This window comes from Panthera tigris, chromosome A2, assembly GCF_018350195.1.
Source record: "Panthera tigris isolate Pti1 chromosome A2, P.tigris_Pti1_mat1.1, whole genome shotgun sequence".
In the NCBI taxonomy this organism is placed as follows: domain Eukaryota; kingdom Metazoa; phylum Chordata; class Mammalia; order Carnivora; family Felidae; genus Panthera; species Panthera tigris.
The window spans coordinates 10272360-10287421 of NC_056661.1; the positions used below are offsets into that span (position 1 = coordinate 10272360).

Below are 15062 nucleotides of genomic sequence, written 5' to 3' on the forward strand. Positions count from 1 at the left end.
AAAGTTTTAAAAATACCCCAAACTCTCTACCCCCATGTTTCATATTTTCATCACTCTCCCCATTATCTAGTACGTTAGTTGTTTTATTTATTTATCCTTATTTTCTCCCCCCCCCCCCCCCCCCCCCCCCCCACTCAACTGTTAGCTCTGCCAAAGGCAGGAAGTTTTGCCGGGTTTGTTCACTTCTGTGTCCCCAGCATTAAGCACAGGGGCTGGGTCCACAGTAGGTGGTCAATAAATGTTGATGGAATGAACAATACTTACGACGTGTCAGGTGCTATGCTGTGTACCTCAATAATTAATAACTAATAATATTTAAGGCGTGGGACATGGGGCGCCTGGCTGGCTCAGTCAGTAGAACATGGGACTCATGATCTCTGGGTCGTGAGTTCAAGCCCAATGTTGGGTGTAGAGCCTCCATTAAAAAAAAGAAAAAGAAAGAAAGAAAGAAAAAAAAGAAAAGGAAAAGAAAAAAGAAAGAAAGAAAATTGAAGAAAAAGACAACCCGGGACAGGCTTCCAACTAAGTGCTTTAGAAATATTTGCTCATGTTAATTGCACACTTGCTCTGTGCCAGGTCTGTGGCACAGAGACCTCAGGGGTTAACTGAGTTTTGGCCTGGGGGCAGTGAGAAGGGAGAGCTAGCTGGGATCGTCCTGTTTTACAAGGGAGGAAACTGAGGCTTTGAGAGGTTTTGCCATTTTCTCACGGGAATGCAGCGAGCAGAACTTGAACTCAGCACCCCCTTGAGTGTGCACAGAAGCCAAGTTCATAATTTCATGTGTTCTTCTTCCCTGCTGCATTAACTTACCCACTCTTCACTTGGAACACTATGAAGTCTGTGCCTCGTTTGTGTCGTTTTTTTAAAGGAGGCCACTGAGACTCGGAGTGGTAAAGTCACGTGCCCAGGGATACACAACAGCAGAGTGACAGAGTTGGGATTCAAGGGGCGAGGGGGCTGCTCCGCTCTGGAGCCTCGTGCTCTGCATCTTTCGAGTGAGCTGGTTGTCACATTGAGATTGCAATGGGAGTGATCCTGCTTCAGGTACAGCTTCCTCAGGGTGCGCTGAATGTCTCAGGGGATCCCCTGGCAAGTGGGTTCCTGGAGCTCAGCTGAGAGCACTCACCCCCAAAGGCTTTTGGGGTTTCCAGCTGTGGAATAAGAAACCTTCACATAATAACTGGCACACAGTGCTTATTCTTTTTATTTTTAACATTTATTTTTTGAGAGAAAGAGCAGGGGAGGGGCAGAGAGAGGAGGAAGGAGGATCCGAAGCAAGCTCCTCACCGACAGCAGCGAGCGAGCCCGATGTGGGGCTTGAACTCATGAATCGCGAGAGCCAAAGTCTGACGCTCAAACGACTGAGCCACCCAGGCGTCCCTCATATGGTGCTTCTATGCTGGGTCCTGGTGTGTGTGTGTGTGTGTGTGTGTGTGTGTGTGTGTTATCTCCATATCCAGAAAACCCTTACAATCCTCGAAGAGGTACTGTTATTATGCCTGTTTTACAGTTGAAGAAACGGAGGCACAGAGAGGCTGAGTCACCTGGCCAAGGTCACACAGCTAGCAAGTGGTTGTCCCGGACTCGAATCTGGAAGCAAGAACAATGGCTAGGGGAGAGGTAGGGGCCACCGAACACTGGTCTGGATCTTCACATCCAGCTAGGTAGTCCTGGCAGGATAAAGGCACACTCTAACAGGAATGAGGAAGCTCGCTATTTCCACCACACGTGAGGGGGAAAATGCAGAGTGCACAAAGGAAAAATTGATTTGTGCAGCGACTCAGGGAAGGTACCTGAGAAACTGGGGACATTCGTTGGGGGTGGACTCGAATAGCAGGGTGGAGGGGAGGATTTTCATTCTGTCCCCTCCAGAGTCTAGTACTGTGATTGATTACCTGGGCAAAAACAGACTGACATCTTAGAAATTATGCTTCAACAGCCTCTGGAGAGAATGCGCACACAAAAATCGTTTTTCTTTTTCTAAAGGGAAAGCCCTCGTGATGCCGTGGCCAGTCTGTACAGGGACAGCAGCTAAGGGAACTGCAGGCCCGGAGGAGGGAGGGGACTCCGCTTCTGTCCACAGGCCAAACGTGCATCTTGGGTTTTGCACTGTTTAAGTGATGTTAAAACATGACTGCTGGGCCGGTGGGTTAAGACGCAGCTCCACACGGACTGACATGGAAGTTCTGGAATGTGCTCAGAGTCCGCGTGGGAAAGAAGAAATCCCCTAAAGGGAAGCCAAGGAAGCGAGGGAGGAGTCTCTTGGGAGATACACCAAACCTCGGGACGCGCGCGCGCACACACACACACACACACACACACACACACAGGCATGCGCCACGCCCCCTGTGGCAAAACAACGCAGTGTCAGAGGGGCCGGTTTTCTGTTCACCTGGGTCCTTTTTGTCTTTTTCACCACGAACACGTTCCTAAAGAATCCCACTGCCCCACCCACTGTGCCGGGTAGGTGATTTCTAGAAGTTCCCAGAACTGTGTGCACTTTGAGGTTTTGTGTGCTTTTGTGTTGGTGACTTTGACACGAAGGTTGCAGGGACCTGCCACCTAATGGTGACAGGGGCACAGGGATGGCACTCCGGGGGAGGGGTGGCCTACGACCCCACCAAGGCCAGGGCCAATTCCGCAGGAAGGGTCATCTTGGTGCCTGAGGTAGCTCAGTAAACATCTGTGACAAGCTCCCTTATGGCTCTGATACGCAGGGTCGCCTCCCAACGGGGACAGCGTCCTCTGGGCTCACTGAGCCCCATCTTAGGTTTGGGGGACAAGCCCTCTCATCTGTGCTGTCCAGCACTTGCCACTAGCTGTGTGTGGCTGCTGCCGAGCCCTGGAAATGTGACTGGAACGACGGAGAGGCTGAATGTATTTTGTTGAATCTTAAAGCAGTCCCATTTAAAGAAGACCTAAAACATTCCATTGCTTGCAGAAACTTCTCTTGGACAGCCCGGCCCCCATTCGCTCCCAGTGGTCACCTTTCAGTCGGAAGGGAAAGCCACTCCTTGATTGATTTTGAACGCTGTTTTTAAGACATCTCATAGCAAAGTAGCAATACCACTGTTTTAAGCCTCTGTAATTACTTACTGTGTAATAAAACCAGTTTTCTTAAAAAAAAAAGTTACAAAGCAAAAGCAACTTCAGCGGCCTGCGAATGAAGCCAGGGCAGGAAATGTGTCTTCTCCAGGAGGAGCTCAGCCCTGGGCTGGAATTCAGGTCTGGTTTGGCCAGGGCCTGCCTGCCACTCTGCCTGTTCCAGCAAGAAAGGAGTGCACGGGGATCACAGGGCAGGCCCTACACCACCCCTTGGCCCCAGCAACCAGGCCCTGCCTGGAACACGGGAAAGTGAACTGCTTAACTCCAGCCCCAACCTTCACAAAACAAAGCTTCGAATCCATTGGGCTCCCTGGATGCCTGGATCGCGTCCATGTAGGCGGTGCGGACGGACGTTCTCTGCTCCCCACGTAGCCCTGGGAGACGTCTCTCCCTCTCGCAGGGAACTCCTGCCTCCCCCCTGACTGCATCTGAGGGACGCCCAGCCACCGCCCCAGCCCCAGCCAGCAAAGCCCTCAAACAGAGTCGCAGGACTGCCCCCCTGAGGTTTAGCATCGGTCTTTAATGCTGTCGTGCTGCACATTGACAAGTCACACGCTTTGGTCTCGTGCTGGCAGTGGCAGCTTACAATGAGTCCCAATGTCTGAGCACCAGACTGGCCTGCACGGAACAGACACTTTGTTCCCTCCCTGCCCCCCTCCCCGACTCCCAAGGTTCCTTTGGAGTTCCATCATGGCCCGATACAGAAAGCAGCAGTTGCCGGGGCCGGTTTCCTGTGAGTGCACACCAACGTTACACAGAATTATAAAAACATATTTACAAACGTTCCACAGTGCTCCTGTAATCAGAAGCAAAGACCCTTTTATCAAAAGGGATTATAGCCAGGGCTGTGCAAAATCAAAAGGATCACATCCTTTTGAAAGAGTCCAGAGTCCGTTAAGCACAAAATTACCTGGGTCGCCGGTAAGTCCCAGGTGTGCCTAAAGATTGCCTTACAGAAAAAAGAAAGAGTATGACCCCTAAGTGAGTGCACTTGGCCTCGGAGTCAGGGGTCGAGAGGGCCCCCAGCTCTGTCCAGGGCCCTAGGCCCTCCAGGGAGAAGCGTCTGTGCAGCTCATTCACACGAGGCCGGCGCCCTTGGTCCTGCTGGAACGAGAGGTATTGCTTGTGGGTGCCGGCCAGGCAGTTTTGCAAAAAGAGCCTAGGTCAGTTCTCAATTTGAGATGGCAAAAGAGAAAATAGGATTCTTCAGAGGAACAGCAAGACGTGGGAGACAAATACAGAATAAAACACGAACTGATCACACAACAAAAACTGAGGAGCGTACAGGGTCTGGGAACCGAGACGGCAGGCTGATACCGACTAATGGCCACACAAGCAAAGGGCTACAGACGGATCAAGTCCAGCTGTGGGTCTGCCTCTCACCCACAGGCAGGGCCTGGAGGAGGGCGTGGGCCCATCCCAGGAGGGCTGCAGGACCCAGTGGGACAGACTGGAAGGCCTTTTCCTGCGGTCCCCACCACCTGCCACCCTATCGCTTGAAAAACCACTTAAGTCTAGTGCACGACTTTGAAAGATTGTAATATATTCTCTGGAAAACATTCAGCAGTACGAAAGCCCTCCCTGGGCCCTCCCGCCCTCTCATGGGTCCACAGCTGGTGGAACAGTCTGGAAATCCTTGAGCTCTGGAAAGGTCCCCGGTCAGTCCTTGGGAAACCCTGGTGTCTATATCGGAAGAACCTGCTCCAGTACGGTTCTTGATGTCTGGGGGATCCTTTCAGGGAAGATCACTTCAAACTCAATAATGAGGTCCCCGCGTTTCTCGGGCGTTTTGGGGAGGGGGAGGCCTTCTCCAGGAACTTTTCGCCTCATGCCAGGCCTGATGACATCTTTGAACACGACGGGTATGGTCCTGCCGTCCAGAGTGGGTACGTTCACCGTGCAGCCACACAGAGCCTTGGGAGAGCAAAGAGAGAATGTTAGATGGAAGGCAGCTTAGGGCGCTCGACTCCTGCCCGGACGCTGTTTGACGTAGGATAAGCGCCACCAGGTCCCTATCGCTAAAACCAGGTGCCTGGATCAGTGTTGCCCTGTCCCCCGAGTGCTCAGAAGTATCTGTCATGAAGTCGCCTCCCCACCCCCCCCCCATACCACCCTACTTAGCATCGTACCTCCCGAAGGCTGATCCTGGCTGGGTAAATGACGTCAGAGCCATCTCTCTTAAAGATATTGTGTGGCTTGTCCTTTAAAACAAAGACAATGTCAGCTGGAATGTTGTTGGAGGTCTGGTCGCCTTCCTTGGGGAAGGTGATTTTGGTCCCTTCCTTCCAGCCCCGCTTTACTTCGATGGTCAAGATCTTGTCTTCGTTGCGAATGCTCTTTCCATCGGGGTTCAGCCGCTTATGGGAGATCTTCATCTTCTTGGTACAGCCGCTATAGATCTCTTCAAGCGAGACCCTGAGGTCGTGTGTGACGGGGGGATCTTGCTTCTTTCGGGTGGGCTCTTGGGCAGGACGGGAGCGCACGAAGTTCAGGTTGGTGAAGCCACCCATGCCCATGGGTAAGCCGGAGAACGGGTCGTCAATGTCCATGCCTTCCTCCCCATTCCGCTGCCCGAAAAAGTTGTCAAAGGGATTGCGGCCACCGAAGAACTCAGCGAACATGGCATGAGGGTCTCCGTGGAACGTGTAGCTGAAAGAGGTACCGTTGGCACCACCGCTGCTCCCGCCACTGGGCCACCACCCTTTAGGCCTGGAAGGCAAAATCAGAAGAAGTCACATGGTTGGCGGGAGCCTCTCCCCCTCTAAGACCTTTCGCTAAGGGAAAAAAGCTTGGGAGCCATGGGGTGGGGGGGCGGAAAACTCTTTTAGCCTCCCTTCTCTGTCACAGAAGACCAAGGAAGAACCCTAAGCTTTTACCGCCCCTCGTCCAGGTACTTCAGGGCCAGGACAGTGGCGAGGGGCCCAGCGCCCTCTCCGAGGGCCACCCAACTCCTGCCACTTCTTGACTGCCTATCCTCCCTGCGTGGAGGTGAAAACTTACAAAAGACATGATCCAGGGTCCACCTTCGGTGAGTGCTTACTCTTAAAAATACTGTAGAGCTGGTCAAGTGTGCAGAAGTGAAAGCAAAACAGTAAACACAGCTTTTCAAAATCTCACACCCTGACACTAACTGTCACCATCCTTACATAAGAAGCCACTTGGTTTCTTAAGACCCAGCGCAGAAACCAGTCTGAGTCATCAACGGGCAACTGGACAACAAGAAAGCTTCCTCCTCCAGCCCGAAGAGGCCTACGCCGAGGAGGCCGGGCAGAGGCGGGCCCCGCCGCTCCCCGCACCTGCACTGCTCCGCCGCCCGCTGCCATCTACGTGCCTGGCACCAGGTTAGGCAAGCACTTTACAGGGATTACCTCACTCCGCCCTCACAGGGGCCCCGGAGCGAGGTCGGCGCTAATCGGCGCGCTCGTCGCAGGCTCGCGGGTCGTGCCCGGCGCGCAGCCAGAGGCCCCGCCCTGCGCCCCTGGACGCCAGCGCCTGCCACCTCGGCCCAGGTGAGCCCCGGACCCCCGGGGCCCTAGCGCCACCGGCCCGGCTAAGGCTGGCCTCCTTGCCGCCCGCACCCGCACCCCCGGGGCCGCTCGGGGACGTGGGCGGAGGCGCCTAGGGAGGGGCAGCCCCAGACTTGCTAGAAGCTTCTGGGCAAGCACAGCGGCCAGGACTCCTCCTCCCATCGGGCGGCCGCCAATCCGAGGGCGGAGGCCCGCGTGGCCGGAGGGCGGGGGCTGCTCGCCCACCGGGACCGGGGCGTCCCCCGGGGACGCCGCAGCCTGGCCACCGAGCCTCGGTTTCCCCTTCAGTCAAACGGCGGGGGCGCGCCCCTAGCCGCGCGCGCACGCACCTTCTTCCCCGTAGCGGTCGAAGATCTCGCGCTTGCGCGGGTCGCTGAGCACGTCGTAGGCCTCGGCGATCTCCTTGAACTTCTCCTCGGCGCCGGGCTCCTTGTTCTTGTCTGGGTGGTAGCGCAGCGCCTGGCGGCGGTAAGCCCGCTTGATTTCCTCGTCCGAAGCGCCGCGGGCCAGGCCCAGCGTCTGATAATAGTCCTTGCCCATAGCCCTCGCCTGCGGCCCGCCGCCCAGCTGTCGCCGTACCCCGGCTTCGCCGCCGCCCCGTCCCGGACTCTATATACCCGTCCGGCGGAAGCTTCCAGAGCCCGCCAGCCCCCTCCAGAACCTTCCGCCCCGCCCCCTGCGCCGCTCCGACCAATCGCCGCCGCCCAGTCCGCGACGCGCGACATCCGGGGCGGGGCCACGCTGCCAACGGCCGCCCGCCCGCGGCCACGCCCCTTCCCGCTACACCCCCGGCAACGCATCCCCGCGGCGCGCGCACCGAGCGACGGAGGCCCCGCCCACTCTCTGCGGGGAGCCAATCGCGACCTTCTTTGACTGCCTTTGCTGACCCGGCCTGCGGCGAGTCCCGTCCGGAGCCTGGGTCAATTGGTTACGACACTGCCCTCCGGCGAGGGGCAGGGCTAGAGGCGGCCACGCCCATCAGAGCTGCCCCGCCCTGCCCCAGGTGATAGTGGAGCTAGTCGCACACATCTCACCGGGCTCCGGGGGTGGGTTCCCCTCCGGCTGATTCTGAGCAAGTTGACTAACCTTTCCTTGCCCCAGGTTTCCCCCCCTACGCCGACTTATGTAACAGGGGAATAAAAACACCCACCGTTCTCTTGGCTGTGGGGAGAATGCAATTAGGAGCCCCAGGACTGTCCCTGTCCTCACCATAAAGCAGGGTGAGGCTCCAGGACCAAAGCTCACTTCTCCGGAGTAATCTTCCCTCCGGGGGAAAAAAGCCTCCTCCTCGTGCCTTTCGCTTTACCTGCCATTGAAATCTGAAGTTATCTCGTTCTTTGACTTTTCATGTTCAATTCACCTCCCTCCCGGCCTGCAGTTGTCACTGCTGGGTGTCCAGTGCCTGGAACAGTATCTGGTGCCCGGTCACAGTGGACGCTCGTAAGTATTCCTGCCTGTTTCTAATGCATCTGCTTCATTTTTCTCCCCACTACATTTATGATTTGGGGGGACATGGACGTGTCATACACCCCACAGGGCCTCTGTTTCCTCCTCTGTGGGCAACATGATCCCCTTTGGCTCTGAGAGTCTGGGGTGCCTGTGGTCAAAGACAGGGCTGATGGCGAAAGGAGGCTCAGAAAGGGGTACCACCTGAGAAGGCCGTAGGGAAAAAGCGGTCGGCAGTGATGGTGGCTGAGGCGGAATGTTCCTGGAAGAACTGCTTGGGAGGTCAGGGTGGTGTGCAGCTGGCTCTGGAGCCAGACAGCAGGTTTCATTTTCAGTTCCGGTATTTCCTGGCTGCACCATCTTGGGCTGGTTACTGAGCCATGTGGGGCCTCAGTTTCCTCATCTGTACAATGGGGGCAGCAGTTAGTTGTACCCGCCTCACAGGGCTTTGAAACTGACATGAGTTGGGGCACCTGGGTGGCTCAGTGGGCTGAATATCTGACTTCAGCTCAGGTCACGATCTCACAGTTCGTGAGTTCGAGTCCTGCGTTGGGTTCTGTGCTGACAGCTCAGAGCCTGGAGCCTGCTTCGGATTCTGTGTCTCCCTCTCTCTCTGCCCCTCCCCTGCTTGCTCTCTGTCTCTCTGTCTCTCTCTCAAAAATAAATAAACATGAAAAAAAAAAAAAAGAAATTGACATGAGTCAACATTTGTAAAGTGCCCAGGACAGACCCGGCACAGAGGAAGCACTATCAAAGGGGTGACTAACTGTCTTGTTGAATGATGGGCTGCTGAGCCACCCCCTTCCTGGCAGCGTCACAGCAAAAAGCTTCTAGAGACTGCCACCCCTGTGCAAGCTGAAACTCCTAAGAAGGAAGACCATGGCTTTCCGCTGCTTTCCAGCTGGGGGATTCCGGCCATCCTTGGCCACTCACTGACCCCACCAAGGGTAACTGTGTCAGTAAGGACTGGATTAGTACACACACTGGTCAACCCAGGAGGATGGATCTGGGCTGGGCACCCGTGAGTACACACAGCAGGGTCCTGAACCATCATAGGGGGGAAATAATTCAATTTTTTAAAAAGTTACATAAATAGCTGGAGAGTCATCATCATGAAGGAAAATCCAGCGCTTAACGTTTATTTATTTTTGAGAGAGACAGAGACAGAATGCGAGTGGGTTAGGGGCAGAGGGGGAGGGAGACATAGAATCGAAAGCAGGCTCCAAGCTCTGAGTTGTCAACACAGAGCCCAACGCGGGGCTTGAACTCACCAGCTGTGAGATCATGACCTGAGCTGAAGTCGGACGCTCAACCGACTGAGCCACCCAGGCGCCCCTAGTATGAATTTAGAGTTACAAATATGGCAGCCTCCAAAGGTCTTTACGTGACTTTGGGTGTCTTTGTATTTGGGGGCAAACTTAGGGCTGGAGACTCCCTCTTCCTTGTGTGAGTCTGGGTCATGTTCAGGAATTTTTGTTTAACGCCAATATATGCAAAACAACCCCAACACCTCTCCTTAGGATTTTTTGACCTGGACACTCATTGGACACTTCAAAATGTTACTGGGAAAGTAGCCTCTGCAGAAACCTCAGCCGATCTTGAGCTCTCAACTCTGAGAAGATGGGGTGGTTAATTTTATGCATCAGTTTAGTTGGGCTATAGTACCCAGATGCTCAATTAAACAGTAATGTAAGTGTTGATGTGGTTAACATTTATAGTCCGTTGATTTAAGTATAGGAGATGACCCTGGATAATGTGGGTGGGCCTTGTCCCATCAGTTGAAAGGCTTTAAAAGCAAATAATACTTAGGTTTCCCTGAGGAAGAAGCATCAGCTCCTGGCCAAGAGTTTCTAGCCTGCTGGTCAGCCCTACAGATTTCAGACTTGCCTAGGTAGTGCCCACAATCGTGTAAACCAATGCCTTGAAATACATGTCTTATATATATATATTTTTTGAAAAATTTATTTAAATGTTTATTTTTGAGAGAGAGAGAGAGAGAGAGAGAGAGAGTGAGCGAGCACAAAGAGGGGAGGGCAGAGAGCAAGGGAGACACAGAATCTGAAGCAGGCTCCAGGCTCTGAGCTGTCAGCCCAGAGCCTGATGTGGGGCTGGAACTTGACCTGAGCCAATATGATGTCAGATGCTTAACTGACTGAGCCCCCCAGGCACCCCGAAATACATCTCTTAACATACACACACACACACACACACACACACACACACACACACATCCTGGTTCTGTTTCTTTGGGAGAACCCTTGCTGATATAGGAACAAAGCAGGTGAGCCTGGAGTCAGTCAGCCTCAGCTGAAATCTTGGACCCACTATTTACCTATTTACTGACTGTGTGATCTTGTACAACTTGCTTGATCATTATAGGTGTGTCTCCTATAAAATGGAGGTAAGAGTGAGATCTTACCTCCCAGGGTTGCTATAAGGATGAAATTGAGAGGGGCCAGGAAATAAACATTATAACGGCTATACTATTGACATGGCCTTACTATGTGCCAAGCCAGCTCCAAATGCTCCATAACTCATTTAATCCTCGCAATAATCCAATGGGGTTGGCCTAATATTACCTGCACGTTGCAGTGGAAAAACTGAGGCTCTGAGAGGTCATGTCACTTGCCTGCGGTCACCCAGTGACTGAAATGCTGAAGTATAAAGTGTTCAGCACAATGTTTATAGGTAAGCCCTCAGCTTGTGTAAAATGTGATTCAGATGATGACAAAGCCTTAATTTTTAAGGAATGCATCACCACTTTTTCAACATTGCTTCTCTTCGTTAAAAAGACCTTCAAAAGCACTACCACCATATGAGCCAACAATCTCACCCCTAGTGGAATACCCATGTGAAATAAAAACCCAAGTTCCCATAAAATCCCACGAGCGAATGTTTATCAAAGCTTGATGTGTAATTATCAACAGCCATCAAAACCTACATTTCCTTCAGTGGGAGAATGGATACATAAACTGTGGTCGAGCCACATGATGGAATGCTATTCAGCCGTTAAAAAGGACCAAGCTATTGGTACAGAAAACACGGCAGATGAATCTCAAATGCCTTATGTTAGTCAAAGGAGCCAGATTCAAAAGACTGTTTGAACCCTACTGCTGTGATGCCATTTTATAAGGCATTCTGGGAAAGGTAAAAGTATTGGGGCAGAAAGCAGATCAGTGGCTTCCAGGGGCTGGGATTTGCTACAAAGGGATACGGGGAAATTTGGGGGGGGGGTGATGGAAAATTTTCTACATCTTGAGTGTGATGATGGTGTCACAGCTGCATATATTCTGAGCTGTACCCTCTAAAAGGTAAATTCTACTGTATGTAAATGATAGCTGAATAAAAAGAAAAAAAATTCTACGGGCTTAAAGAAGGCAAGACGGGTAGGACTTTGGAAGCCTCTCTCTGGGATTCCTGACACAATGGCAAGTTGCTAACCAGCCCTGGCTTGTCTGCTCTAGGATTCACCTCTCCCACAACTCTGAACCAGCTCCATCGCATATGCCAAAACAAGCCAAACCAGGTTCCCAGAGAAATCAAGATCCTACCTACTTGCATGTGGGAAATACAAAAGGAGCCTGTGAGATAGACAGACACACCAGAGTTTCATCATCCAAATGACGCTGGGTTCCACCAGATCCGAGATCCAAGGAGCCCTCGCTCATCCTTCAGTGCTGCCACTGCACCAGGCTTTTCTGCAATTTCCCCTTTGGAAATCGCCTGAAGGGGCTTGTCATAGTTGGCTCAGCAAACGCGAACTGTGACTGTTATGAATTAGCCACTGTGCTGGGGATGCTGGGGACAGAAGGAGGGTCTAGCTGTCCCTAACTGACAGGCACAGTGAGAGCCTCAGTAGAGTATCGTGAATGGTTCGAACAAAGTGGCCAGTCTTCATTCTGAAGGTGGATATTATTTCTGACAGCCTGGTTACTGGAAGCCAGATGAGGCCAATAAGGGGTCCTTGCATCTGCAATATCCATTTAAAAAAAAAAAAGGAGGAATTCTTCTTTCTGGGCTAGATCCTGCCTTTTTATGAGCTTCTTGTGGATGAAAAGAGGGTGGAAATTATTTGTGTGCCCTTGCTGGCACACGATATGGTAGGATCACAGAATGATTTTGTGCCTTTTGAGTGAGTATAAGGCTCAGGAAAGCAGTCTCGAAAGGTACATTCCAGGATGTTCTGAGTCCGTAGGAATGCACATGGACTCTCTCCAAAGTGACATCTGTTTGGACCCCACACACCTTATTGGCTGCAATGCAGCATGACAGAAGACACACGGACCCAGCCCACATTACAGAAGCTGGAAATTGATGGGCAAAGTAGCAAAACGTGGCTAGATTTTAGCAGTTCAAACGTGCCCCTCAGCGCTGCACCATTAGATGTTTCAAGTAACTCATCTTGGTAGGGTTTTAACTTTTGGTTTCTAGGTGATTACTCCTCTTGTCCCCCCTCAGTGAGGGCAGGGAGTGAAGGCTGTCAGGACACAAAGGATCTCAAGATACTGTAAGCCCTCAATTACTAATCGAGAAAGATCTGTGGTTTTTTTTTTTTTTAATTTTTTTTTAACGTTTTATTTTATTTTTGAGACAGAGAGAGACAGAGCATGAACAGGGGAGGAGCAGAGAGAGAGGGAAACACAGAATCTGAAACAGGCTCCAGGCTCTGAGCTGACAGCCCAGAGCCCGACGCGGGGCTCGAACTCACAGACCGTGAGATCGTGACCTGAGCTGAAGTCGGACGCTTAACCAACCAAGCCACCCAGGCGCCCCAAGATCTGTGTTTTTGAAAGCACAATTATAAAACACGTTTAGGTTTTCACCTCTTTTGCCCAGATAGACCTGGGCAAAAAACATCGTGTGTTTCTGAAGACCACAACATTGGCTTCCTTCACTGGGAGTCACTGGTCCCCGAAAGCTGTAGCTTCAGAAGTTTCCAGAACCGAACCTGGATGACTAAGTGCTAAGCACTGACTCACCTTGCCCCACCCTGCTCCCCGGTGAATCAGTGATCTACCTTTGAGGACTTCTCACCACTGTCTCTGATGTCAGGCCTGTAAATTCCAAAGGGTTCAACGGTTGATGAAGGCTCAGGCAGGGTCCGGAACCAGGAGAAAGGAGAGAAGGTAGGTGAGGGCGTGTGCCAGGTGCTACTCACTCCTTACCCTGTCCTGTAATCTTGCGTGTGGTGTGTGTGTGTGTGTGTGTGTGCGTGCGCACACTTGTGTGTGCGTGTATGAGGTGGTGCCCAACTTTTCCAGCCTGCTCATGACAAAGGAGCAAAAGCATGGCATAACCCCAGACCAGCATTGTCCAGTAAAGGCACAACTACCAGCCACAAATGCAAGCCAGGTCTGTGATTCTAAATGTTCCAACAGGCATGTTGAAAAAGGTAAAGAGGAACAGGGCAACTTAATTTTAATAATCTATTTTAATCCAATATATCCAAAATACTATCATTTCAACTTGTAATTAACATTAAAGGTTATTAGTGAGATTTTTATTTTACATTCTCTTCAATACTAAGTCTTTGAAGTCAGTGTGTGTTTTACATTCACAACACATCTCAATTTGCACCAACCAGCCACATTTCAAGGGCTCACTAGCTACATATGACCAGTGGTGACCATGCTGGACAGCACAGGTGGACAAGTGTGGGCCCTCCGCCTATGGGGCCGGACAAGGTGGGGCGGTGGGGCTTGCATTGAAAAGGGCAGTGAAGGCATTCCCCCCTTCGATTCATGACAGATGGGGGGGGTCCCCTCGCTGGAGAGGCTTCTCCATCCAGGAGCCCAAGCACACCCCCCCCAGCTCCTATCCCTTTCAGGTTGCTCCCCTTTACCCAGGGGGCTGCCCACCTGGGAGTTCACAGCCGCGCCTCCAGCCAGGCGGATGATGCCGCCCCTGTCACTCAACTTTTTGCTCTCGCCCCCAGCTTTACGGTAACCTTTGCTTCCCCTGGTTTCCACAGCGACGCCACCGAGAGGCGGGCAAGGGGCGCGCGGCGCCGAGGCCTTATTTTGATTGGTGGGTGGCCAAGCACCTTTTAGCTCTTCCCTGTGTCCCGCAAGCTGATTGGCCAGCCTCGTGGCGAGAGCTGCTAGTCCTCGCTCAAGACCTGCCCCGCGGGGCGGGGTCGAAGGTGAGCGCCCCGCGCGCTGATTGGCTGTAGGGGCGCTCGTGGCAGGGAGGGGCGGGGCGGACGCGGAACCGATGTTAGTCTCGCGCGGCGGTCGCGAGCGCGTGAGGGAGCCTGTTCCTTGTCGCGCGCAGGTAGGCAGCAGCGGCAGCAGGATTAGTAGGGGTCGTGTGAAGAAGCCATGAAACACTATGAGGTAAGGAACGAGGAAACCGGGACCTAGCGGCCGCCGCAGACTCATTCGTTTTTTCTTCTTCGTGGGACCATGGGACCCCCCCCTTTCTGGTCCTGTGCCCCAAAGGGCGAGCGGGACGGCGCAGGCGCAGTGGGCGCGCGTCGTGTCCCGGGGCCACTCGTAAATCGCACCGCGCATGTGCAGGGGGTATTTCTAATTCTGCAACCTAGGCTGTTGTGGGGTTGCCTTTTCTTGGGGTCTCTGCAGGATGTGGGAAGCTTGCAGGTTCCTTGCAGCTCCCCCAGCGGGCCGGGGCAGACTTGGCAAGGGGAGGAACAAAGGTGCGGGACCCTGGCTCCCGATCCGAGGGTGTCTTGCATAAGTGTTGCATTATGCTACCTCCTTCGGTTTAGGAAAGGGCTTTGCAATCAGCCTCTGGCACGATCTTTGGACCCCTTCCCTCGTCCGGGACGTCCGCGAGGAGATTAGGCAGTGAGGGAGGTGCAGTTCCAGGCCTGGCTCCCGCCGAGTAGCAAAGCTGATCTTGCTTTTTGGTAATCTAAGAGATCGTCTCAGTCAATCCCTGCGTGTCACCTGGGGGAAATCTCACGCCCACAGCCATTCTTGAAGCCTAGGTCCCCTGACTCCTAACTTGGGCTGCTGCTTCCCT

General features: G+C 53.0%; 1 protein-coding gene across 3 annotated transcripts; it reads right to left on the reverse strand.

The window, feature by feature from the left end:
* Positions 1-3605: 3605 nt before the first annotated feature.
* On the reverse strand, positions 3606-7262 carry DNAJB1 (DnaJ heat shock protein family (Hsp40) member B1). 3 transcript variants are annotated; one of them, XM_042978403.1, is made up of 3 exons: positions 6962-7262; positions 5235-5814; positions 3606-5019 (listed from the first exon to the last, which is right to left on the reverse strand). In XM_042978403.1, the coding sequence occupies exons 2-3, from the start codon at positions 5724-5726 to the stop codon at positions 4789-4791; spliced, it is 723 nt and encodes a 240-aa protein (XP_042834337.1). In that variant the 5' UTR covers positions 5727-5814; positions 6962-7262; the 3' UTR covers positions 3606-4788. The 3 variants fall into 3 exon arrangements, with proteins under 3 accessions (XP_042834337.1, XP_042834339.1, XP_042834338.1); XM_042978405.1 differs by having other exon boundaries at positions 6958-7261; XM_042978404.1 differs by lacking the exon at positions 6962-7262 and adding an exon at positions 6106-6197.
* Between the last annotated feature and the right edge of the window lie 7800 nt (positions 7263-15062).

Excerpts from the sequence above, each read along its gene's own strand:
- DNAJB1 (XM_042978405.1), bottom strand. The coding sequence starts at position 7,172 with ATGGGCAAGGACTATTATCAGACGCTGGGCCTGGCCCGCGGCGCTTCG. Across the intron at positions 5,815-6,957 it reads CGCTACGGGGAAGAAGGTGC|GCCTAAAGGGTGGTGGCCCA; the intron begins GTGCGCGCGCGG and ends TTTGCCTTCCAG. Across the intron at positions 5,020-5,234 it reads CCAGGATCAGCCTTCGGGAG|GCTCTGTGTGGCTGCACGGT; the intron begins GTACGATGCTAA and ends TGCTCTCCCAAG.